This window comes from Camelus ferus, chromosome 25 (assembly GCF_009834535.1).
Source record: "Camelus ferus isolate YT-003-E chromosome 25, BCGSAC_Cfer_1.0, whole genome shotgun sequence".
Lineage (NCBI taxonomy): Eukaryota > Metazoa > Chordata > Mammalia > Artiodactyla > Camelidae > Camelus > Camelus ferus.
This window is the reverse complement of record NC_045720.1, coordinates 37,603,741-37,629,518: the sequence shown is the minus strand read 5'-3', so window position 1 is coordinate 37,629,518 and position 25,778 is coordinate 37,603,741. Positions and strand designations below refer to the sequence as shown.

Here is a 25,778-nt window from a genome sequence, read left to right as displayed (position 1 = left end):
CTCTACACCCACTTTGTTGAGAGTTTTTATCATAAATGGATGTTGAATTTCTTTCCTATTAATTTCTGCTTTAGGGTTCTACTCACAAAATTTTCCTTAGCACAAGATTATTAAATATTTACCTATACTTTCTGGAACAAATATAAAATCCAGACACAAGTGCATATAAGAATTTAACATACCAATTCATTCAATCATTTATTCATTCAACAAGTATCTATTGAACACATATACACTAGGCATTGTTCTAAATGCTGGAAATAAAGCAGCAAATAAGACCAAGGCTATCATGGAGTTATATTCCAAAAGGAATATGATCATGCACATATAATTTAATGTAAGATTTCAAATTAATGGGGAGAGAATGTATTATCAATATACAATGCTGCTATCACTAGTCAACCATTAGGAAAAGAAATAAATCAGAATCTTATTTGATACCTAATATCAAGTATATTATGAATGGATTAAATTCTTTATTTTTAAAATAAAAACATGAAATACTTAAAAAAAGTGAATATTATAGAAAGCAACATCATGTACATTCTTGAACATGAAAACTTTAGAGTAAGATCTCAAGAAAACTTTGGAAAGACCTCTTATTTTTAAAAATGGAATAAAACAAAGTAATTTTTGAACAATAATCTTTATTAGTGTATTTTCAAAGATACATATAATCCTGAGCTACTGTATTTATACATTTATCATTTACTCTTTGAAGTTTATGTGTATTTCGCTTCAAATTCTGATGAGTACATTTTATACTAATCAGGAACACAAATAATTTAAAATATTATTCTTATCTCTGGAATAGCCAATTAATTTACTCAGATCACCTCATTATCTAATTCTACTACTTTAAAAGCTTTAGACTATTACCTCTCAGTTAAGCAAGTTCTTTTTCAAAACTGCGAAGATGGGCAGTGCAAGAGCTGATTCCTTAAATCCTAGCGAATTTTTAGAAAACTATGTTGCTATTCATCTATCATCTATTTTCATGAATAAATTTGGTAATTATTTGACCAGCTATATTTGAGAAGAATGGTAAAAGTAACTGCATCTAATCTCAATATTTTAGCTAGTATAAAATGTCAAAGGCTGCCTTCACATATAAGTAGTCCATAATTATCCTAAAAAGAAAAATGTACCATGAAACAGAAGACAACCCAATGTAGATACATCTTTGTAAATGGTTAAATATTATGAAACATGTTATGTGAAATACTTTCTTCAGGCTTCATAAAGGAATACATACAGCTGATTAACATTAAATTTCATAAATCTAGGCCAGAACTTTTATAATTAGTAAATAAAAAACAGACCAAAATGAAAGACAAAAGTCCTGTGATCTTTGAGAAAAAACATTTATCCAACATATCTCCAACTGTGAACAAATAAATATTTTTATTCTTGTATTTTAAATTACTACCAAAATATTATATCTTTCTACAAACGACATAAAACAAGCATACAGTATCTAGAAATGGTCTTTATCTGACAAGAAGTGTCAAGTCTTTGAAGGTATACGCAAATTTTTTTTCCTGAATAAGGTCACTATGATCTTAGGTTAAAGTTACAGTAAGCAGTTCAAGCAAAATGCATATTGCTTAGATTTTAAAGCAAGCAATTGTGATAATGTTTAATTAAAATTAAGTATAAATGTGAAGCTATTATAGAAACATTTATAAACATTTCTTGGGAATACTCACAGATCAGCAAGTAATGGAATAACTGATTTAAAACTAATGAAAGATAATAATGATGTTATATGTAATGTGTGGGAACAAATCCAAAAATATCTTTAAGAGATGTAAAAGGACATGAGGACCAAGCTTTATTGTTTGAAGCTTGAAAATCTAGCAGCAAAACAAACTATTTGCATATAATGTGAGTGCATTTGTTCACAAAAGACTCCCAAAGTCTTGAAACTTCATACATAAACCAGAATGAAATCCATTAGGGAAATGATTTAAAGATGTCCAGAGTAGCTTATCAAGAACTGCTAGATACTCTCACCTGCATCACCAAATCATAAGCAAGCTTATGCAAAGCTGTGTTCTGGATAACTCACTCTTATGGCACCCCAATAACAAGCTCGGATAAGGCAGATCAGACCTAAGAGATAAGCGATTGCCCAAGAAACGTAGGTTGCATGAAATCGCCTTGCAAAGTCTTGGGTTCCAACCTAAAATAAAAAGCAATATAAAAACAAAAGGTTAGAAACTTTAAGAAATATCAACTTAGAGAACTTGTGTAGGCTTACACATGATTTTTATGAAATACATTCCTAAAACCACAAAATCCCTATAAAATATGTTGGTGTATTTGTTGACGACCTCTGACAGAATAGAATTCAATGAAATGATGCTGCTAGTTACAGTCACTATAAATTTTTTGAAGTAAACAAAAAATTCCATTAAAATGTATTATTTATAAAAGGAATTTAAAATCTGTATAACCCCTATGCCATTCCCATATTGATAATAAATCTGTTTGACTTGAATAAAAAGAATGGTTTTCCAGAACTCCAATGGCTGAATGAATATTGCTTTGGCTTTGGCCATAGCAAAATTGGTTCTTGCACTAAATAAAAACAAATGTGCTTTTGTTAAATAGATGGTAAAGTTCCCAATGTCAAGGACCTTCAGCGGGGTCCCAAGACATGACTTCACCTGGATGGGCAAATTCCATTGAAAAACAGGCCCCGACTGCTTTGGATTCAGACTCCTCATAGCTTCTGGGCCTGGTATGCCAGGGAGGCAGGCTCTTCAGGGATCACTGAAGGTTGATCCAGACCTCACCATTTACTGCTGATAAAGCTGAGAGGAAAGAATTCTAACGGTGAGTAGGGGAACACTCACAGTTAATCCAACTCCGATGAAAATACACATCATTCCAATGGTAATATATGCACAGCAGCGTCTCCGTGGAAGTGCACTACCCACTGAGGAACTGAAAATTCATGAGAGGAAGAAAGAACATTAAGTATTTACGCAAACGTTCTCCATTTCATCTTTGTGGTACTCTTGTATGGCTTTAGTACTTCCATTTATTTCTTCGACTTGAGAGACAAGAACATACATAAGAATGTCATTTCTAATGAGTGACCAAAATCATAATTGGTGAATTTGTGATATAGTATTGTTGCTTTAAACAAAATTCAAGTCTTAAGTCATTGACAATATCCACAAAAACCCCACTGTGGTCTATAATGATCTTCCAGATAAAAATTTATTTCCAAAAAGATCTATTCCAGAGTGGAAAATCAGTGCTATTTTACAAATAGCATTTGATTTTCTTTACATTTATAAGGGTTGCTAAATGTTTAGTGTAGGAAATTTGGAAAATAAAAAGAAAGAATAAAAAGGAAAAGAAAAATTACCTATAATCCCACTGAACATTTTGGCCTATTTTTTTCCAGCCATTTTTGTAACTTACCAATTTGGCAGAAGCATTTTCTTACATCATTAAGAATTCTGATGGATAAATATAAATTAACAAATTACCACTACTGGACATGTAGTGTTTTCCTTCTTATAAATAATGCCAGCTAAGCATCATCTAAAAGCATTGTGCTTGTTTTCCGTTGTTTTCTTAAGATAAATTTTAGAATTAGGATTCCAAAATTAAAGGGATTAAAGTTTTACAACTCTTTTAATACACCCTGTAAGAAGCCTATGAGAAATTCATAAAATATAATTCTCAACTGAAATTCCAAATCCAATAGTTTTTGGTTCTCTTGGCTTCTAATTTTTTTAAATTTTCAGAATGATAAAAGTACAGCAAAGATCAAAAAGCCAAATTAGCACTTTCTTCTCTTACTAAACAAACATATATTAACACATATCATATATCACACATTGTGTTAGTGAATGATATAATGAAATATCTGATTTGTCTGTGTATGGCCAATACCAACATTATGCCTAGCACATGGTGAATTACTCACGGAATGTCTACTGAATAAAAGAAATACAGAAATACATCACTTACTAGGCATAATTTAGACATCTGCTATTCCAAAAAGATTAATTTGGCATAACAGAAAAATAACTTCCTTTAAGTCCCAAATCCTTTTTTAAAAAAATGTTGAATACTGTTCCAAATATGTACCATAAAAGTTCCTGAATACTTGAAGTGAAACACGAACAGCCGGATGAGCTCGGGGTCATCATTAATTAAACAGCCTGCTATCTGGAGTTCTTAACAGCATCTGTGATTCGTTGCCTTTATGTTGTATTTAGCCTTAGACTACTTTTAGTTTAAATAACTATGCATGCATTTGGTGGTTTTTCTTGTCTTGTATCTCACAATTGGCCAGCACTTCTCATTTCCCCATATATCTGTTGCTGGGTGTCTAATCTACCAAGGATTAAAGCCAACTAAATTTGTTAGAATACACTCAGTAAGTCAAAAAGTGAGTGAATACTGGAACAGCTTTTCTGTGAGCCAGAGGAACACACTTCAGTTCATTAATTTCAGTGCATGAATTCTGCTTAGGAAACCCATGCTCATTTTTCCTCACTCAACTTAAAACAGTCACTACCTCTGGGAAGTCTTCCCAGGAATGAAATAACCTACTGCTACTCTACAACCCAACCGCCATCCTATCACAGGGATAAGCAATGACCAAAACCACATATCTCATGGATAATAAAATTTCTTATACATTTAATACATATGTGGTATCTGCATGCAATATTGTATTGTTTTATATGTGTTTAAACTTTACATGCATATATGTTAAACTGACTTGCTTTTTTATTTTGCTCAATACTCTACATGAGACGTCCATTTTCATATGTAGATATCTGAAATGTAGTTCATTCATTTTCACAACTATCTTCCATTATATGCAAATAACAGTTTACTCATTCTCCGTTTTGATGGACAGTCACGGTTTTTAAAAAAAAATTTTTTTTGCTATTACAACAAGGCTACTTCAAACACACTTTTATGTTTCCTTACGTACATATGCAGGAATTTCTTAAACATATACCTAGGAATAGAATTGCTCGGTTGTACTGTAGACATACCTTTAATAAATGCCACGTTTATATCTCCTGATACTATATGAGAGCTCCCAGTGCTCCACTCACATCTTCATCAACACTTCAATACAGTATTGTTCTCATGTTTGACAGTTTCATGGGTGTGAGTTGTATTTCATTGTGGTTTATTATGTATATCCCTAATTTGTAGTGAAGTTGGACATTTTCCAAATGCAGGTTGACTACTGTTTTTTTCTATTGCTTGTTCATACCTAGTGTCTCTTTGTCTTGGGCTGTCTTTAGCTTACTGATTCATAGATGAGATTTATATAATCTGCATACTATTCCAGGCAACTATATATACTGCACATATCTTCTTATAGCTTGTGTTTTTATAAGTTCATTTTTAATAATCATGATAAGTCATGATCATGAGTGTTTACTAAGAATATCAATGTAATGTGAAGTACTTCTAACATAGTTAAAACTATCAATCTTTTTCCTTTACAGTTTGCACTTTTTTATGCCTTGTCTAAGAAATTCTTTCCTATTTGTCATAAAAACATTTTGCATCTTTTCTTCTGAAAGTATTACAATTTTGCTTTTTGTATTTATGTCGATCTACAAGAGTATTGTCTTTATAAGTATAAATTTTTATTTTATGTATTTCAAAGTTATATTATTCTGTGCACACAAGTTCAGAATTCATGTTTCTGATGAAGTGACCATAATAATAATAATAATAATGTCATTTTACCCTAAAGCATATGAGATAATTACGATACATGCTAAAATGCTTTAATAGAGAAAGCCATAATACAGGAGCTTAAAAAGCTTATTTCACTTGCATATAAGAATTCAAAGGTAAACATACAACCTAGGGCTGTCTGTTCCATTGACTCAACACAGTAACAAGTCTCCTGCTGCAGTTGCCTTTTCCAGCCAATTGGAAGAAGGGAGAGAAAAGTAAGACAAGCAGCTGTGTCTTTAAGGAGAGTATTAGGAAGACATCACTTCTGTGAATATTTCACTGGCCCTAACGGAAACACATGGCCACAGCTATCTGTGAGAGAGGTGAGGAAGTGTCGTCTCTAGGTGGGTGGCTATTAAGACTGATAGTTCTTCTACTGCAAGGAAGAAGAGATCAGCGTCTGCTATTTTAACTAGCATTACTATTGCTATTTCATTGGTGCTTAGTGTTTGCCTAGAGTATCTTTCCTTTCGGTTAGTGTTTCATGGTTTCACCCTTTATTTAATATGTTCTCATATTTCATGTGCTTCTTCAAATTACATATAGATGTACTTAAATCTGGTCTGATCACTTCTTGCAAGTTTTATTGACAAGTATAGTCTAATTATATGTATTTCGACAACTAATACATATTATTTTCGCTTTCTATTGTTCCTCTATTTTCTTTGCTTTTCCACTCCCTTTTCTGGACTTCTTTTGGATTGACTGTGCTTCATTTATTTCATTTTCTACCTAGTATTTAGAAAATTTTACAATTTGTTTCTATTCATTTAGCAGTTGCAGTTAAATGTTTAATATGCATACCTTTTAAAAACTAAAATCATTTAGAAAATCTGTCTTCCAAATAAATGCAAGGATCTTAGAAAGCTTTAATTCCAAACATTCCACTCCCAACTTACATGTTCATGTTCTCTAATATTTCAGTTCAATTCTATTTTTGTTTCTCCAAATTTGTTAGCATTAATACTATTACTGTTATTGTTTTTGCTAATTTATACCATCAGTGTTTCTGATGAATGCTTAGAATTTCTACGCTTACCCTTTCTTTATTCTTGCATTGCAGAAATTTCTTCTAGGATATTTTCCTTAAGTTCATTTTTAACAATTTCTTTAGTGAGAATACCAGGGTGGTAACCACTCTTTTGGTTGGTACTATTGGTTGGTTGGTTCTGCATTTGCAAATATTTTTATTTTACTTTCATTAGTTTGTGATGGTTTAGAAAGGTCGATAACACTGGTTTGACAGTTAATTTCTCTTAGTACTTTGAAGTATTTTTAAACTTTTTGGCTTCCATTGTTGCTGTTGAGATTTTTGCTGATAGAACTGTTATATTTTTCATACTAAAAATCTGCCTTTTCTGTTTCTGCCTTTAATGTGTTCTATTTATCATAGGTTGTCTGCAATTTCACTATAACACATTTTATTCTGCTTAGATTTCATTGTTCTTTTTGAATCTGTGAGTTTCTATCTTTCATTGATCTTCAAATCTTCAGGGATTATCTCCTCAACGTGCCTCTCTATGTCATCCTCTTGTTCCTTCTATATCAGGTACATATCAGGTGTTCTCATGTACATTTCTCTTCATATTATTTTCATCTTTGTCCCTCTGATGGATTCTAGGTAATTTACTTACCTCTGTCTTCCACAACTTCAACTGTCACCTTAATCTGATCTGCTGTTTAGCTTGGTCCACTGTATTTTTACTTCTGTAATTTTTAATTTCTAGAAGTTTTATTGTTTCTTTTAAAACCTGCCTGTTAGGGTTAATTTTTAAAAATTTCTAGACAACTGTAGACTCATAAGCAGTTATAAGAAATAATACAAAGAGATTTCATTTGTCCTCTACCCAATTTTCCCCAATGGTAACATATTGAAAACTATAGTGCAATATTATAACCAGGGTGTGGCCAATCACACAATCCACTGATAGTCACACTTCCTGCTTCACTTATACTCATTTGAGTGTGTGTATTTAATTCTATACAATTTATCCCATGTGGAGATTCATGTATCCACCACCAAAGTTAAGATGCAGAAGAGTTCCATCACCAGAAGGATCCTTTTATAACCACATTTACCTCCCTCCTGCCGACCTGCTCCCTGTACCTCCCAGGCCATCATTAACCTACTCTCCATTCCTAAAATTTTGTTATTTCAAAACTGTTACATAAATGGAATCATACCGTACGTCACCTTGTGTGACTGGTTTTCACTTTGCATAAATTCCCGAAGATTCATCCAAACGGTTGCACCGATGAACAATAGTTCATTTCTTTGATTGTTGAATAGTATGTCAAGGTCTGGATAAATCAGTTTGTTTAACCATTCTGCCATGGAAGGACATCCAGGTTGTTTCCAGTTTGGGGCTATTAATACAGGTGTGTGTGTGTGTGTGTGTGTGTGTGTGTGTGTGTGTGTGTGTGTGTGTGTGTGTGTGTGTGTGTGTGTCTGGTCATTTTTTAATAGACTCTTACCTGTTTTCTTTTACTTTTTTTTTTTAAATTTTAGACATGGTTATAACATATTCTATATCTAATAATTATAGTATCTGAAGAACTCAGAAGTCTAATTATGCTGTTTCTACCAGTGTCAGTTCTACTTATGGTATCTTGTTTCCTCATGTAGTTGGTATTTTTGTTGAAAACTTATTTTGACAGATCTTAATATAAGGAATCATGGTGGGCATGGGTTAGGGATGGCTTCATCCACAGTTTTCATTTGCTCTTTCCATGCTCCCTAGAATGATACCAACCCTAAACCACTTTAAAACAATTTTGGGGACCGGGTTTTCCCAGACCATATAAATGATGTAAAATATAAACCTCAAAATCACTATTCTTATAAAATCTGCATTTGTATTCTTCCTTTTCCAACAGGCTTTTTGCCTTAACTTACTCTTTTCATCGAGAATAGTCTTTTAAGGACTTTATTAGGGGTGGTGGGGGGATGGTATTCCAAATCCCCACCTTCTGCAAGGCCAAGGCCATCTCTCTTATTCTTCATTTGAACACTGAAACCCAAGGTTCTGGGTCCCTAGTGTTGGTAAATAGCCTTAGGGGCCCTGGTTGTCATTTGCTCTCCATTTCTGGTCCCTGGGGATTTTCTTAACTTTCAGACGAGCTGAACTAGGCATTTAAAAGGATATTTGTAAATTGTTAACTGATCTTTCATATTATTGGATGTGAACACCAAGAGCCTCTAATATACCAAAATGTGGACACTGAACCTCCAAGAGAAAAAGATCATGCAGGGTTTCCCAAACATCTAACTATTCACCCTTCAAATGATTTACCTTCTTCTTCACAACACTCCCCTGTGGAACACTAGCATCATGAATGGCACCTGGAAAACGAAGATGGTGCCGAACAGTGTTATTTAAGCAGTTTTCAGACAAAGTAGCCAGGGAAGGCTTTAGTAGGCGGAACTTAAGGACAGGGTAAGATGTGAATAGATGGGAGATTAAGTCATCTTAGCTGATAACAATAGCTTTGTTCAGCTATGAAAAAATAAAAATTTTGTTCAAAAAACAAGCTGCAGAATGACCTCTCTTCTAGGGAACGTTTCTATAAATGAGTAGAAACAAGGGGCTTTTCAACTAATTTGTGAAGTTCAGTAGGGATTCTCCAAGTAGATAGGAATGAGAAAGAGACCAGCTAGTCACTGCAGGCCTAGCAGGAGACTAAGGGACAGAAGCAAGAAACTACATTGTGTATTTATGGAAGTAGAGGAATCCATTGAGGCTGGTTGTAGTGGTGGAAGAAAACCTAACAAAGATACAACTCAAGAAGTTAAGCAGATACCTAAACCTGGATGGTTGTATAAATCTTGTTAAGTAACAAGTGTGGAATTTGACTTTGGATTTTAGGCAATGGGTAGGCGTATAATAATCTATATGGTGCATTGATGTCAGTAAGTAGAAAATATCCTTCCTCAGGACACCTTACACAGCACTAATAGAAAGACCTAGAATAACAATGGAAATGGCACCTCCTTGGGTTGTGCAGTATACAACCTGCACAACTGTATGCCATGGTCATGAATCTGGGAGCTACTAAAAGAAACCAAAGAGTTTAAAATCATATTTGCATTTAGGGACCATTACTCTGAAAAATGGAAGGAGAACTTCAAGGCTGAAGACCAAGGGGTAAACTAGAAAGCCATTGTAGTAGTCCTGGTGAGAGATCCTAAAAGCTTGAACTAGATACAGTAGGAATAGTGAGAATAAGAGAACAGAATTGAATGTCAAGAGACAGAATTGATACGACTTGTTTTCATTTGTATATAGTAGATAAAGATATTCAGATTTCCAGCTTGGTCATTTGGGCAGATAGCAAAACACCCATTAATATAAGCTACTCATCAGTACATAAGGAAGATTAGTTTGCAGAGAGGTGTGGGGAAGTTGGATATGTTCTGTCTGAGATGCTTATGGAACATGCAGGTTGAAATGACTATACGCAAGATGGTGAATATTTAAATAGGCAAGATTGCTTATTTAAATCAGAAGCTCTGAAGAGATCTGGGGTGATTTAATGGTATATTGGTTGTGATTTAATGGCATATAAATGACATAAAAACATGAGAAATCACAGATATATTGTGGTTAAGTTCCAATCCTGGAGAATAGCAATATTTAACAACGTGAAAGAGATGCAAAGCCAACAAAGGAGAAAACAAAGAATGTTCTAAGAAATGGGAGAAAGCCAGGAGAATGTGATGTCTGGAAACCAAGAAAAGAACACATTTGAAAGAAAAAAAAAAGACAAGATTATCAACATAACCAGATACTATAGAGAAAACAAGCAGAATGAAGACGGACAGATCTATTAGAATTTGCCATTGGGAAGTAAATTTTGTCAGAGTAAATTCAGTGGCCCAGTGGGGACTGAGAGCTAATTGCACTTTACTCCAGGGGGAATGGGGTGCCATGATCAAAAAGAAATGGATATGCCTTGAAAGAAAGAGATCTACATCACTCTGAGAAGAAGAAATAAAGTGAACACAGCTAAAGATAGGTTTATAGGTTGGAAGCGTGAAGATGAGGGAGTTCACAGATAGCCTCAAACATCTGAGAGAGACAGGAAGAAGGCAACTCATCTGCTGAGGCAGAGTGGAGGTTATGAGGGATAGGGGTCTAAGAGGAACAGAAGATATCTGGAGATAACTGCTTTGAGGATTGGGGGAGGGAGTTAACCAAGGACACCGAAAAAGGGAGTATTAAGCAAGGGTTTAGCTGAAGTGTAAACAGCTAATCAGCATAGAATTTTTTCAGCTCTCAGTTATCTTGGTAAAGGAAGGCAGAAGGCATGGCCACACTGATGCAAAATTGGTGGTTTGAGAAGCAGATAGATGGATATGAATTTCAGGGACTGGTGATCTAGCCAGTCTGGAAAACCTACGAGTCACTCTATATCTATGTTCAAAATGAGCATCTCATCTCCCTGCCAGACAGAGTTCTTCTAGATCCTGCGTTCCTTAGCTTAGTGAATGGTTGGTTCTACAGCCTCTCACCTTTAAGGTCATCCGTGACCCCAATTTCTCTCTTATGCTTTCACATTCAATCCTATCTATTCCATTTCCTTAATAGGACACCTATACGTTGACTCCTCTGTACCACTATACCTTTGCACAGTTGCTCCTTCTACAAAGAACCATCGCCCTCTTTTTCATATCCTTCCCACTCATCTTTGACAACTTATTGCACATATCCCTCCTTCCTGGAAGCCCTCTCTCATGTACCCTTTCCCTCCAATCTGGATTAGGGGCTCTTCAGAGCAGAGTGTGCTGGGCATAGCCTTTCAGAGCACTTATAACGTTATTGTAATTGTCTGTTCTCTTCCCTATACCCACAAGACTAAGTCCCCTGAAAGCAAGGCTTATCTTTATTCTGAGTACCTAGTACCTAGCCCAGAACTGCCTTATTAATGAATAATCATAATCATAAAAGAAAGCACTAAACAGAAAAATAAAATGGTAACTTCTGAGAATAAGAGTCTGTTTACTGTTTGAAATGGCAGAAAGATACCCACACAAAAGTATCTCAGTGATGAAGGAATGATATTCATGGATAATTATCATGGATTAGATCATCATGTCTACTAGTCTTAGGTCCATTATAACATTTTCATGGAAATATGGTTCACACTGTCACTGCAGAATGCTAAGATTATATCTCCTGTCCAGCAGTGGCCACAAGCAGCCCAGTGGAAAGAGAGACCTCCCCTTCATCTACAGCAGCCTCAGTGATTGCATAAGTAAGAAACAGCGAGATGAAGAAACTGCTTCTTGGTCTGTGGAGCCCTGGGGGAAGGTCCCCCTACTTGTTTTGTGAGATATGAAAATAACAGGCTAGTTTCACATCAATGATTTAATAACTTCTATAACTTGAAAATAAATTTAGGGTATTTGTTATTTGAGTTTAAAGAAATAAAAATCTCAGAATCTTACTTCAACAGATGACTCATCATTTTGTCATGAAGAAAAACATTCAAAAAAGAAAAGAAATCTGGATACGAGCCATGAGCGTTCATGTGATAACAGTATCTTTGCTCAAATAAGTAATGAATGCCCTAAGTCTTCCCATCCTCAGCATGTGACTCAGATTCCATAAACACTCCTCTAAGAATGATATTGAAGCTGATTTATTTCATGTGAATTTCTAGGCAAGCTGTTCCTTAAGCAACTGATACAAATTCTTCACATTAATACGCCATCTTGTGATGCCTTAACCAACTGTAGAGTACCTGGACGTTCAAGACTTCTTTATTTTTAGCAAAAAGATATTCAACACTTCTTTCTTATTAGCAAAATATTGCCATTGTTCTAAAATGATTAACCAAGCAAATCACTTGAGCAAAATCCTTATCCTTTCTAACAGTTCCTCGTTTGTAAAATGAGGATAATAATCCCTGCTGTCCGTGACTGTGGTAAAGACTACAGCTAATATACACGTGCACACCACGCGATGATCACTGTGCTCAGCACAGTCTGCTAACAGCAAGTAGTCCCTGTTTTTTTACTTTCTAGAAGATTTTTTAAAACCCAACTTAATGTTCTTGGTTAAGATATATTCGATTTTCTTCATTTTTGGGAAAATACAGATAACCTACAGAAATATGGATTATTCACATACACATTCACACACGTGTGTTCGGGATGTCCCTCAAGGACACATTTTTCTGCACACTTATTTGGGATTATTCACTTTGCTTCACCATGTACAGACTTCTGGATTCAACTAAGTTAAGCATTCAGATGATTAATTTCACAAATCAATAAAAATGAAATATCTGTTCCTTTAAAGCTAGAAATGTGCTGTGAAGAAGTTATGCTCACAGGATTATTGTTAGTCAGAATTAAATCTATCACAGATAAATTGAGATATTTTGTTACATATACTCTGCTTCTCAGGCACTTTTTAATTCTTTTCTCCTATAAGCCCTTCTTAGGATTATTTTACTCTCAAAATAGACATAGTATTTATATTAGCCTAAGGATCACAAAGATTGAACTATGGGCTCATCTGTTTGATTTTAAATACTAAATTACCAAAACATTCCAGTTTAATTTCCTTTGCTTAATTTCCTCACATGGAAGAGGGAAACAGCAATTTTTGGATGAAATTTTTATTAGCAAAATAGATGCTGTGCAGAAAAGAGTTAATATAGCCCGCCTAAGATTGCTGTCCTTAGACAAGCTGGCTTGTAAGGCTGGCCCTTGGCTGACATCTGGGAACTTAGATTTCAAAAAAGTTCCCCACTCTTCCCCTTACTGAATCAGCCTTGCTGAGCCTAAGCTGTTTGTGCAAACAACAGGGGTCATGCTGAACACCTGCTTTCCTTTTGGGAGTATGGAATTTTGGTACGTGGTATGCAGTAGGTGCCTATATGACCAGCTCGAATTAAATAAACCTTACACACTGAGTCTCTAATGAGCTTCTCCGGTCAAAAACATTTCACATGTGTTGTAACAATTCAGTGCTGGAAGCATTAAGTCCTGTAGAACTTCACTCTTGGAAGCTTACTCCTGGTTTCCTCCAGATTTTACTCCACGTGCCTTTTTCTTTTGCTGAGTTTGCTTTCCATAATTTCACCATAAAGCTGTGAGTATGACTGTATACTAATTCCTATTAGTTCCCCCAGAAAGTCAACAAATCTTGGGGTGACTTGGGGGCTCCCAACACAGATGGCATAAAATGTCTTTAATCAAAATGTTCTCTATTTGCCCATTTCTACATTGTCTTTTGTTATTTTCCTTAGGTATACCCATTCAGGAATATGGAGAAACTGACTGAATAGTTAAGGGAGATAAATGATTATTAAAAACTTTGCCATCATATAATAATCTTGTTAGGCAGGGGATGACAAAAGTTAACAACTACCTAATTATAAACCCCCTAAATGTGATTTTCTCCTAGATTACAGCCCATTTAAAAAATACAAATTTTAGATTATTTGTAATAGATTATAACCTCTTAGAACATTAGAAAATTCTCTTAGGTTACTGATAATCTTAGTAATTTCACTTTCTTAGAAATTGATTTCCCTTCAGAGAATAGATAAACCCAATCATTTTGATTTCAAAATGTAATATATTAATCAACTTAAAGATGTCTATTTTTTAGTCTTGAAAAGCATAAATATATTAACCATGTATTCACCTTAGAGTATGTTGTAAAATAAAAATGTACTTAAGTGAAAATTCTGAACTCTAAATTGTTTGCAAGTACTTCCCACTAGTATTTCCAATAAAGGGAACTTACATTTTTTTGCAGTGTGGGCATTTTGCCAGAGTGTTGAACCTCAGTTCCATCCACTGTAAAATAAATAAGAAGAGATTGAAAAGAAAAACAACTGAAAACTATCCAATCTGATAAGATGTTTCTTTTAGGTCAAATGTCCTCAGAGATCACAGCAGAAGCCATCAACCTCTTCAGGTTATATGAGCTTTTCCCCTCCAACACATCTCCCCCTCCCTTAAAATAAAGGTTGGGATTCTCCTCTGAAACAGTTCCCATGATTTTCCCAAGGTTCTGATGCAATCTAGGTTTGCTTTGCAATGAAAACTGAACGTAATGCCGTAATTGGGGTCACTGCTTTTAGCTTTATGTCTCAGTTCACTGCCAGGGAATAAAAACATATTTCATGTACCTTCAAAGTTGTTTTTCCTTTAAATATTGATGAATAGTCTTTTAAATGCACGATTATTTAGACTCATTACTAAAATGCAACTATTCTATGTATGTGGAAAATGCACAAAATAAATAAGCTAAACAAATCATATACAGGTAGAGCTAATGTCAGGAAACTGCTTTCTGCTCATTAATTGCTTACTCTTTGTAACAAACACACTCCTTTGTGGACAACTTTCTTCCCTGTAATATAGGTAACAGAATGGGCTACCTTCCTCACAGTATCGTCATTCAGATTACTGGTAGTAGGTTAATGTTTTGGAAAGGATGTGCAATGTAAATTTAAAGTAAATCTTTAACCCCCAAATTTTCAAAATGCCTTTCTCATCTTCCATCGTTTGCTTTTCTATATATAGTCTCATAAAATATATATATCCTTTGTAGAATTCCTTTAAGTACATTAGCAATTTTATCATCAAAACAACTTTTCCTTCATTAAAATTAATCTTTGCTTAGGATTCCAGACCATTCATTTTTATCCAGAACCCTCAAATTCTAGGTAGAGTAGGGCTTTACTAAGTTATGCATATTGAAATGTTCCCACACAATAGGAGATAACTTTCAGAAAGTATCTGATGCATGACTTTTTTTCCTTTTTAATTTTCTAATGATTAGCTGTAAAAAAAGAATAAATCAATCTGGTTTTGCTTGGATTTCTCTCCATTTTTACTTCAAACCTCCAGAAACTTAGTTAACCTTGAAATAATCTCTCTCAATCACAGTAGGAATATAGAGTCCCAAGATAAATAAGCTAGAAATGGAACTTTACATGAATATTCACCTGTTTTCTTCTCAGTATCTGAGAATGCCTGAGCCAAGGCTACATTTTTTTCAAGCAGTGCTAAATCTGTCTTTCCTTACTTATTTTGTAACAAGTTAATTTATTTCAAAACTTATACTTAATAGCAAAACTTCTAAAATTAATGTACTAAACAGATTTACACAGATTTCTACAGAAATTGGTATAGAACATTAAGAAGTGAAGAATATAGTAGAAATCTTATTAAGTACTTTTTTATGTTTTTATAATTAGTTTTAATTAGTTGTTGAACTTGTAATATCATTTCAAATTAAAGTTTTTCATTGTTAGAAGTGGCTGAGGAAGCAACTGTAAAACCCTTAAACAAAGAGTAACCAAGCCTGAAGGCCAATGCACTGGCCTAGGAATGCTAGAATTTTAGGTGACCAAGCTAAGGGAGGTTATTTAGTCCAAATTTAGCACAGATTATGCATGATAAATTCAATTATTACTGACAAGCACCTAAGACTTTATTGTATAATCAGTAGGTTATACAGCCAGCAACCTAACAAATCTGGTTTTGTTGTTTACAAGTACTCATTTAAATGCTGCAAACTAAGAATAGAAAAGCATTTATTATTAGGAATAATTTTGTCATCATCCATTTGAATGAAACGCAAATACCTGTGCTTTTGAAAGAAGTTGACTTATCTAAAATGCAGCTTCTACACTCATAAAAGTTTACCACCAAATCTTCAAGTGTCAATAGAAAAAAATCTAATTCTTCCTGTTTTGCAATTGAGTAAATTTGATATGTAACGTTGTGTAAATTTAAGGTGTACAGTCTACTACTTTGATACACTTATGTATCATAACATGGTTGCTATTATATTGATATTTATCACATTATATAATTATAGTACAATATTATCTATATGCATTATACTGTACATTAGATCTCTGTGGCTTATTACTACTTCTTAGCAGTCTGCACCCTTAAACACTATCAGTCTTATCCTACCCTCACCCCAATCCCTGGTAACCACTACTTCACTCTCTGTTTTTCATAAGTTTGAGTTTTTAAAAAAGTCTAGATATAAGGAATATCATACAGTCCTCATCTTTCTCTGTCTGTCAGACATCTCACTTAACAAAATGTGCTCAAGGTCCATCTGTATTGTCACAAATGGCAGGATATCTTCCTTTCTCATGGCTGAATAATATTCCATTGTATATATGTACCACATCTTTTTAATCCATTCATCCATTGTGGATGAATCTGCACTGTTCCCATATTTTGGCTATTGTGAATAATTATCTATTTTCTATCAGAAAGATTAAGAGCAACTTCTCTAAAACCCAATCATTTTTACTAGACGTCTTCCAATATTTGGCTCTTTCTAACCATTTTAGTTTCTCAAAAGTATATTTTTAAATCAGTCTTAGAAGGCACATGAGGAAGTTACACTGCTAAAACCTAGTCATTTGATAGTACCCTGCTGGATTTTATTTTTTAATGGGTACAGTAGGCAACTGGTGTCATCAATACTCTGAAGTATGTTCAAGTTAAAACTACGGTCACTCTCTGCTATAGCATCAACCCAGAGGACCCTGGGAACAAGTGAAGCAAATCTGAACCTGTCTGAAGGTACTACATTGGCCCACTTCAGGGCAAAGTTTCAACCATCCTCTATGATTCAGGCACATATCGTAGGTTGTGTTAGAGTTTACTGGAAAATGCCAACTCCATAACCAAGTGTTACTTGACAAAGCACGTGGACTTGCCTTTCATTAATGACAGAGAATGCCTGCCCGGCATAGATGCAATAGTAAGCTCTCTGCTGTTTAGTTGTCTTAAGAAACTTCTTTACTTTTTAATGGAGGACTAGCTTGTATCACCTTTAATCTTCTGGGAAATTATTTTTTAAACAATGTCCCTCAAAACACTGGTCTAGCTAGGTCATTCCCTTAAAATTGTCTGGAGATTCTAAAATGTTTGCACAAACCAGATAAAACGTCCTCTTGGATTCTAACAACGATACATGCTCAAAGTGCTGAGGAATACACCTGTAGAAACATTCTGTTGAATTTTCTTTCCTCCTGGAAATTCTCAAGTATCCTAGAACTCTTTATTCACATAACACTTATTACTATCCTATAAAATGAGTGTTCTAATGAATACACTTTGGAAAACACAGATTTAGCTTTTCTAAACATTATCCTTGGTTTCAGTCAGGCTGTGAAACGAATAGTATGAACAGCATAAATTTGTAGTAGATTTCACTTTAGCATTATGACAGTGATATTATATTATGTTACTATAAATGACAGATATGGTTGAGGACGCAGTCCATTATACTGTTCTTTTATCTTAATCCATAGGAATAATTCTCTCTTGGGTCTCAGCATTTTAGTAAAAGCTCCGACGTGAACTTTTAAGGAAACATCATGAATATCTTGTAACAAGTTGTTTTCCTCTTTTCATTGACCATAGATGGCTCACAGCTAAAATTCAGTCAAATTTAACAACTTCACAGGTTTAAATATTATGTATACATATATTCTTCTGCGTGGCTTCATCATATTTCTACTTTATTTTTCATTCTCCTGATTTTTTCATATTTTATTTTCAATGCTATTGGACTTGCTTTTGGGTCTTGTAAGCCAAGGCTGAAACACATAGGGAGTAAGTAAATGAATTATCCTATTAGTTAAAAGCTTGAAGGGCAAAGAATACTACAAAGGATGTAAGATTATTTGGATCAGAATAATAATAAGGATAAAGTGAAGTCCTCAAGTCAGAATTGAGACTTTTCAGGTCTGTTTATTTTCCATAATACTCAGCATGTCTCATTAATCTGAAACTCTCAAAGGTGATAGCCTCCACTTTAGTATTGTGCTCTCCTAATTACCAAAAACTTTGTTTTCTGGGAATTTTGAAGTTATCTTTAAATACTATATATTAATCCCAAAGACCCTTTCCTCCTAAAGACTTAAAGGTTTTAAATCATAATTATATGCTAATATGATTTACTTGCCTGCACTGCATATTAACTAAGAAGGAGCTCCTTTCATAAGCTCATCTCTGGCTTGCATTTTACTTCAGTAATTTTCTTCTACAAAGAAAATATTTAAATGCATAAATTATTAAAAAAAAATAAAAGCCATGTCACATACACATCAATCTAATCTCTCAGCTTAGATTATTCTCTAGAATTCACTTCCAGAAGATTTCAAAACCTTAAACATAAACCTTTGTAACAGTCGTCTTTAATTTTACTTTTCTCCTCATTCCCTTATCTACCCTGTTATCACTAGAGTCAATTCTCTCTCAAATACTTTATGCTATTTATGACCATTGTCATCACTTTTGTGAATAAGAAAAGCTAAGTAACTAGTCTTCGGGCTTGCCCGTGCGCAATCTGTTACACACGTAGCAACCATGTATGGGTGAATTCAGTCATAAAGCTCTGCTGTAGCTTTCCATTACTCTTAGGATAACGTCGCTTCCTCTAGGCGAGGTGCCTTCGTATGCACACTAAGAACACTCTGCGTTTCCTGGCTGCAACCTAAATATATTCCACGTAATTCCTGCTTTAATTGTCTCTCTCCTCCTATGAGATTAGAAAATCTCATGAGGGCGGGGACTGCACCTTCCTATTTCCCCAGTGCATAGACCAGTATCTGGTACACACTCAATATATATTTTTGAACAAATGAAATCAGCTCACTTAAAATGCGGCTGCAAGGATTTACCCATGACGAGGATTTAGAATATAAAACATAACGGGGTAGAATGCAAATGCAAACTAATTATAGAAGGGAGTTCACTGAAGTAAGTTGAAAAAAATCTATTCTGAAGATTTTAAAATGGTAATTCAAAATATAATTTCTTTGCATACAAGAAAGAAAAGGATAGTAAATATATATTACATATATATTTAATTTAGTCATTTCACTTGATATGTACCAATACCTACAAAGGGAGTCATCCTATAGTAAATCAATAGTGATTTAAAAAATAAATTTTTCACTATCCCCAACAAATATGTCGCCTAATTCACGTACTTGGCCACTGATTTAATCAATAAAATGTAAGTGCAAAGAAGATTTATCTTGTCCTACTAGATTAAAAAAAATCCTTGAAATTCTAGTTAAATGTAATAAATCAAATGGATTTCCATTTCCTTTCCCAAAGCTGACTGAAATGATAGTAAACTGGATTTACAAATGTATAATACCTTAAGGACAAGGAGAATCCAAGGAGAAATGCCCTTGAATTTCTGGGTGATGGAAAGCTGATGAAGACTTGGTAACTAACTTAACAAAGGGGTTAAGCTGCCTGGCTACAGAGTGATAGCCAACGAAAAGCAGGCTGATTCAACTGCATGGCCACAATAGTTCAGACATTGGGGCTACACGGTGCTTTCAAAGGTGGGAGTTCGGGGTAGTGATGAAAACAGTAGCATCAGTTCTAAACTCTTCCCGTCATCCCCCAAAACCCCTCTCTCCCATTGGGAGGGAAGAGTGATGCAAGCGAAGAGCGATTTATTGTCTCAAAGAACTTGAACCAGAGAGCCTGTGAACTTAGCAACACCAGGCCCAGCAGAAGGCAAGAATAAAACACCATTCTAAAAACAAAGGAGTTAGGTCAAAGTCTACGGTCTGAACAGCAGATGAGAACTTCACCCCTGTTCTTCTTTCTTAGCTCCCATAAGTGTCTCTCAGATATACCTCTTCTAAGAGATCAGAGGGTTATTCCCCAGAGACACTTGCCTTAAAAAAAAAAAAAAAGACATTGATACTAATAGTTGGCAGCTCTTGAAGAAGAGAAAAAGAAGAAGATAAATAGGAAGAAGAAAGATGAGGTGGAGGAGGTGGACAGAGAAGAAGGAATGAAAAAGAGGGAGGGAAAGATGGAGGGAAGGAAGGAAGGAAGAAAGTTTAGCACCTGCTGGATACTTAGAGAGTCCAACTAGTAACTTACTCTCAAATATGAATGAGTTTTTCAGTAAAACTTCTATCAGAAAAGAAAAACAAACAGAAAAAAAAGAAAACAGGAAAAAAAAAAACCAAAAACAAAACAGAAACAGACTCACAGACATAGAATACAAACTTGTGGTTGCCAGGGGAGAAGGGGTGGGAAGGGACAACTGAGAGCTCAAGATTTGTAGATACTGACAGATATATATAGAATAGATAAACAAGTTTATACTGTATTGCACAGGGAAATATATTTAAGATCTTGTAGTAGCTCATGGTGAAAAAGAATATGAAAATGAATATAGGTATATTCATGTATGACTGAAGCATTGTGCTGTACACCAGAAATTGACAGAACATTGTAAACTGACTATAACTCAATAAAAAAAATGGGAAAAAAAAGAAAACAGAGACAAGGCATAAGAAAAACAAAACCTCAGAAAAAATATAATTAATAGCTTCAGAAAGATGCCATAAAGATGATAATGCTATTTAGAAAAATAGATAACATAAAGAACTCTTAGAAATTAAAAATTAATTTAGATAATCTGAACTTTAAAATTTAAGTTTAGAAGATATAGTTGAGGAAGTTTCCAAGTAATAAAAGAAAAAGCCAAATCTGAAAAAAAAGTTTTTAAAAAAATGAGAGAGAAAGAAAGAGTATGTCAGTTCAAGGTGATACAATCTCAAGAGTTACAGGAAGATGGAACAAAGGAAATGGAGTGGACTACAAAAGGGTCCACTGAGCATCCAGACAATGAGCTCAAAAAGATCATCTCTAAGGCACATTCTAATATAATTTCAGAACCTAGGAGAAATGAAAGAGGAAGTAGAAAATGAGAGAAAATAAAGAGGGAAAAATAGGTCACATGGGAAGGATCAGGAGTCAGAACAGCAGTTGATCTCATCAATAGCGGAGCAAAGCCTTCAAGTTTCCGAGGAAACAACTCGCAACCAATAATTCTACATTTGGACAAATTATAAAGTGAATATGAGATTATATTAAAAATCTTTTAAGAAGTAAAAAGACTCAAATTTATTTCCGTGCATTTTTTCTCAGAAAGCTAAGACAGGATATGCTCCAACAAAATTAAGGACTAAACTAAGAACTGTAAGGACGGCGCAGGATCTAACACGGAAAAGAGGTAACAGGAATTCCTAGAATAAGGTGAAGGAAAGTCACAGCGTAACAGCTGTGCAGCAGGAAGCCTAAACAGATTTCCTGATGTGTCTGACTACATTGACAGGAGTTTTATAGTTCTACGGAAGAATATGGGAAGAACTAATGATTTATAAATAAAAAATTAAACAAATCCAAAAGAGGGAAGGGTGATCATGAACAAATCCAAGAAAACTTTAAAAGCCATACAGGAGAGAAATGTAATGTAGTACTTGGCTCAGCTGCGAAAATAATTTACCTAATTATAAAAATGTAAACACTAAGTATTAATTGAATAAAATATTAAAACTCTTACTACAAGTACGAAAGCAGAGAAAGGACTATGAGTGTAGGCAGGGGCAGTAAGAATGCTAAATCGTCAGCTTTCATTTTGTAAAGTAATAGGTAATATCTAAAATTGCTTAATCAGAAAGAAAAAAAGATAAGCAAACAATTTAAACACATGGAAGTACATACCAGAAGAGCAGCTGAATGAGTTGAAGGTATTTGGGGGATGGTAACGGGGGGTGAGTTAGATAAAGAGATGACCACCATTTTCCCTATAAGCTTTACAATACTCCTTGACATTTGAAGTTATTATACATGAATTACTTTATCATAAATAAAAATTAGAAGGAAAAAAGAGCAAATAATCTACACTTTCTCAAGCTGCTTCTTCCCTTAATGACAACAGGTCTTGTTTATAAACCACTGCAACCTCAGCTCTCCCCATGTCTACCCTCTGGAAGGTTCCTTTAGCAGTTAGCTACTAAGGAAAATCTTTTGTCTCCTTTGGAGGCTGAATAACAAAAAAAAAAAACCTGTTCTTTATCTTCCTGATGGGGTAAGTCATTATGAAATTAACTTTTTAAGATCAAGCTTAGGGTTAACATTAAAAGTAAAACAAGAACTCCTATAATTTTTGCTCTACATTTGAACAAATTATAAAGTCAACCTACTTTATGTTCTGATTTTTTATCCAAAGATTTATCTAATTAAGGATACCAGAGTTAGTTCCCTTTACTCCAAGTTTCATATTTAAAACTCAGAAAAACTTTGATCAATCAGAATGAGAATATTTCTTGAACCTAGAACCGTGCAGCAAGGCCTCTGTGTGAAACTGTGCACGTTGTGCTCTGCTGAGGAAGTGAGGGTGGGTGGTAGACTCACCAAACCAAGACGCCCAAGCTGCTCTGCCTGGAGACAGAACGCTGCTTCTCATCAGCCCACCCAGAGAAGCCTTTCTTCGCAAATGAATCCATCAGAGTGTGCACCTTATATGTGACTCACAAAGGATACAGTGCATCCTAGCTGCAGCTCTGATTAACTGTCTTTCTGAAAAAGGCTCAATTTCAAACTTTTGATCAATTTGTACTTGGACAAAACTATAAGACTATGAGTAGATCAAATCTATGTAATCATGACCTATATTTACAGAGTGATGTCCCTAGGACAAATGTCTTGTCACGTACCAAGAACGTGTTTCCACAGTGCCCACACACGACCCTTGTACCTTCTGGCTGGACTGGCAATGCAGGTTGAGCTGGTTGTTCTTCAGAAATAAGCATTACTGGGCCAAGGTTAATTATGCGTCTACTGTGGAAAGAGATAGGAAACAACTTCATTATCCCACAAATGGATGGAGGGCAAAACTTGTAATACAGGCCCAAAGACATGGAATATAGCACTGAAAATCGGTTATACCTGGTTTATAAACTAAGTGAATTAAATGTCTAGCTTTAGGGCCAAAATCATAGAAAATAGCAATAGCCAGTATTTCAAAAGCAAAAAAATGAGATGGAATGGGATTGAAAACATATATTATGGTGTTGGTCCTAATCAGATGACCTTGGGAACCATTTAACTGCTGTTTCCAGCTTCTTATAAGTTCAAATCAGAAAACTGTTCTCACCATTCACTATCTAGGAAGACAACTTGAGTTTGAGAGAAGACTAAGTAAGTTAAAATATCGTGCATTAACAAATACAAGTGTGCCACGAAGGGACCAGAGTGCTCAGTCACAGTCAAATTTCTCTGAGTAGGCTGGTATTCCTTGATGTCTACTTAATCAGAGTTGGACAGAATGCAAAGTAGGACGCCCCTGTCCTTTCGGTTTCCCAGTCTACCATCAGATGGGGTAGAAAGTGATTCACATAATGGTCAAACAGACAGAAATCACAGGAAAAAACCAGTTAAGGTTTCGATGGACTCCTATCCCGCACGGCATTTGGCATGCATGGGCAAGGAGCTGGCACTTGTTACATAGATTATACTCAGCAAAGACTAGTGCAAAGTGCTGAGATGTGGTATAGCGCACACTGATTATTAAAACGCTTCCAGGTTAAGATGAAATATGTCAAAGGTGAACTAATTGATTATTTTTAGTTAAATTTAATGAGTCATCGATTTATTACAGAGAATTAAGTACTTACATAACATCAAGAAAACTTTCATTGCTCATTCAAGAATATTATCTTACAAATACCCGTGAGCATTAATTTCAAACTAAGCAATAGCACTTCTTTAATAAACAAAAAAAATATTATAGGGCCTATAATTTCTTTGAGGACAAAAACTTGGTTTAGAACAAAATGTGGCACGTAATGAACTTTTAATAAGAACTTGTTGGATTGAACAAATGAATGAATGAGGGAATGAATCTCTATGTCTTACCAGTTGGGTCTTGGACATCCTATTCGCCGAGATGTGTCCTTACAAATGAGGAGACAATTACAAGGGCATCTAACATACTTCTTCCCTGCTGGGGGGTTTTTAATTGGCTGATAAGGGCAGAAAATACAAAAACAGAAAATTAACCAAAGTACACATGGCCAAAGCTTGTCTGTGTAGAGAAGAAAACGATTCCTAAATACTAGGCTCCCTGTAGTGCTGTGTACATGTAATGGCAAATTCTGAGACACATTGAAATTTTAAAAATAAACCCTAACCATGAAAGTAGAAATATATTTAATTTAACCAACATACACTTGTATACACTTCCCCAGTTCCTTACTTAAAACTATAAAAATCTTACTTGAAATTTAGGTGCTCTTCCCAAAGTTCAGTTAAAAAATGTGTTCTTCAGATTTTTTGAATATTTCACTTAATTAGTATCAAATAAATCGAATATACCAAGCTGTTTGTAAATGCTTTGACACAGATGTCAATAATAAATGCATAATCACAAAAGCCCAGAAAAACCATACTGACATCTTAGAGATATAAAACACTTTTAAATAATTTTCCACGTAATAAGTACATAGTCCATGTTTGTAGTGAACTTTAATATATTTCATTTTAGTGAAAATCAGAATGGATTTGGTTGTGATGTGGATAGACAATGAAGATAACTATAAATAACTGTCTACGGTCAGTCTCTTTTTAGAAATAAAGAGCCAAATGGCATTAGATTTAAGTTCATAATGAAATTTTCGTAATGGCTTTAGCTTTAAACACCTGGAGGCATCCTTGTATGACAAAAGAGAAATAGACTGCCAGAGAGAAGCAAGGATGAAAACAATACGGCCACATCTGTATCCAGCCCACATCTACTTTTAAGTAACATTGCTGGAGCACTTCAGGGAGACGATGTGCTTTTATTAATGGAAATCTTCACTTACTGTAGCTTCATTGCAAACCGTGCACTTAACCACGTGCTGGTGAAGCTTGCCATCCAAATTGATGAGAGACTGGCACACGCGGCAGTTTATGACCGGAATACCACTGGCGTCTGGGCTGGCAATGGCGGTATACGGCGGCGGGAGCTCCGCTGAAAAGAGATTAGCCGCCGAATCAGTCTTGGAGGTACTACAGCTGGTTTGAGCATATAAGCAATAGAAGCAACGTAGGGAACTATCACAAATTTCTCCTGTTCGTTTATTTACGCTTTTCAAGTTGGCCAACATAGCATAGTTTCAGAGCAAAAACACACATGGGATTATCTTGTGAAGTAGAGTAATTCTTA

At 34.8% G+C, this 25,778-nt stretch overlaps 1 protein-coding gene across 1 annotated transcript in view; it reads right to left on the bottom strand.

Moving 5' to 3' along the window:
* Window positions 1-627: 627 nt before the first annotated feature.
* PIP4P2 (phosphatidylinositol-4,5-bisphosphate 4-phosphatase 2) overlaps window positions 628-25,778 on the bottom strand; it is a 52,123-nt gene continuing 26,972 nt past the window's right edge. Inside the window, exons 2-7 of the mRNA XM_032467630.1 lie at window positions 25,435-25,583; window positions 24,488-24,594; window positions 23,287-23,410; window positions 14,505-14,557; window positions 2,862-2,952; window positions 628-2,185 (exon numbers count right to left, since the gene is read on the bottom strand). Of these exons, the coding sequence (XP_032323521.1) occupies window positions 2,042-2,185; window positions 2,862-2,952; window positions 14,505-14,557; window positions 23,287-23,410; window positions 24,488-24,594; window positions 25,435-25,583 (668 nt within the window). The 3' untranslated portion in view covers window positions 628-2,041. The remainder of the gene's footprint in view (window positions 2,186-2,861; window positions 2,953-14,504; window positions 14,558-23,286; window positions 23,411-24,487; window positions 24,595-25,434; window positions 25,584-25,778) is intronic.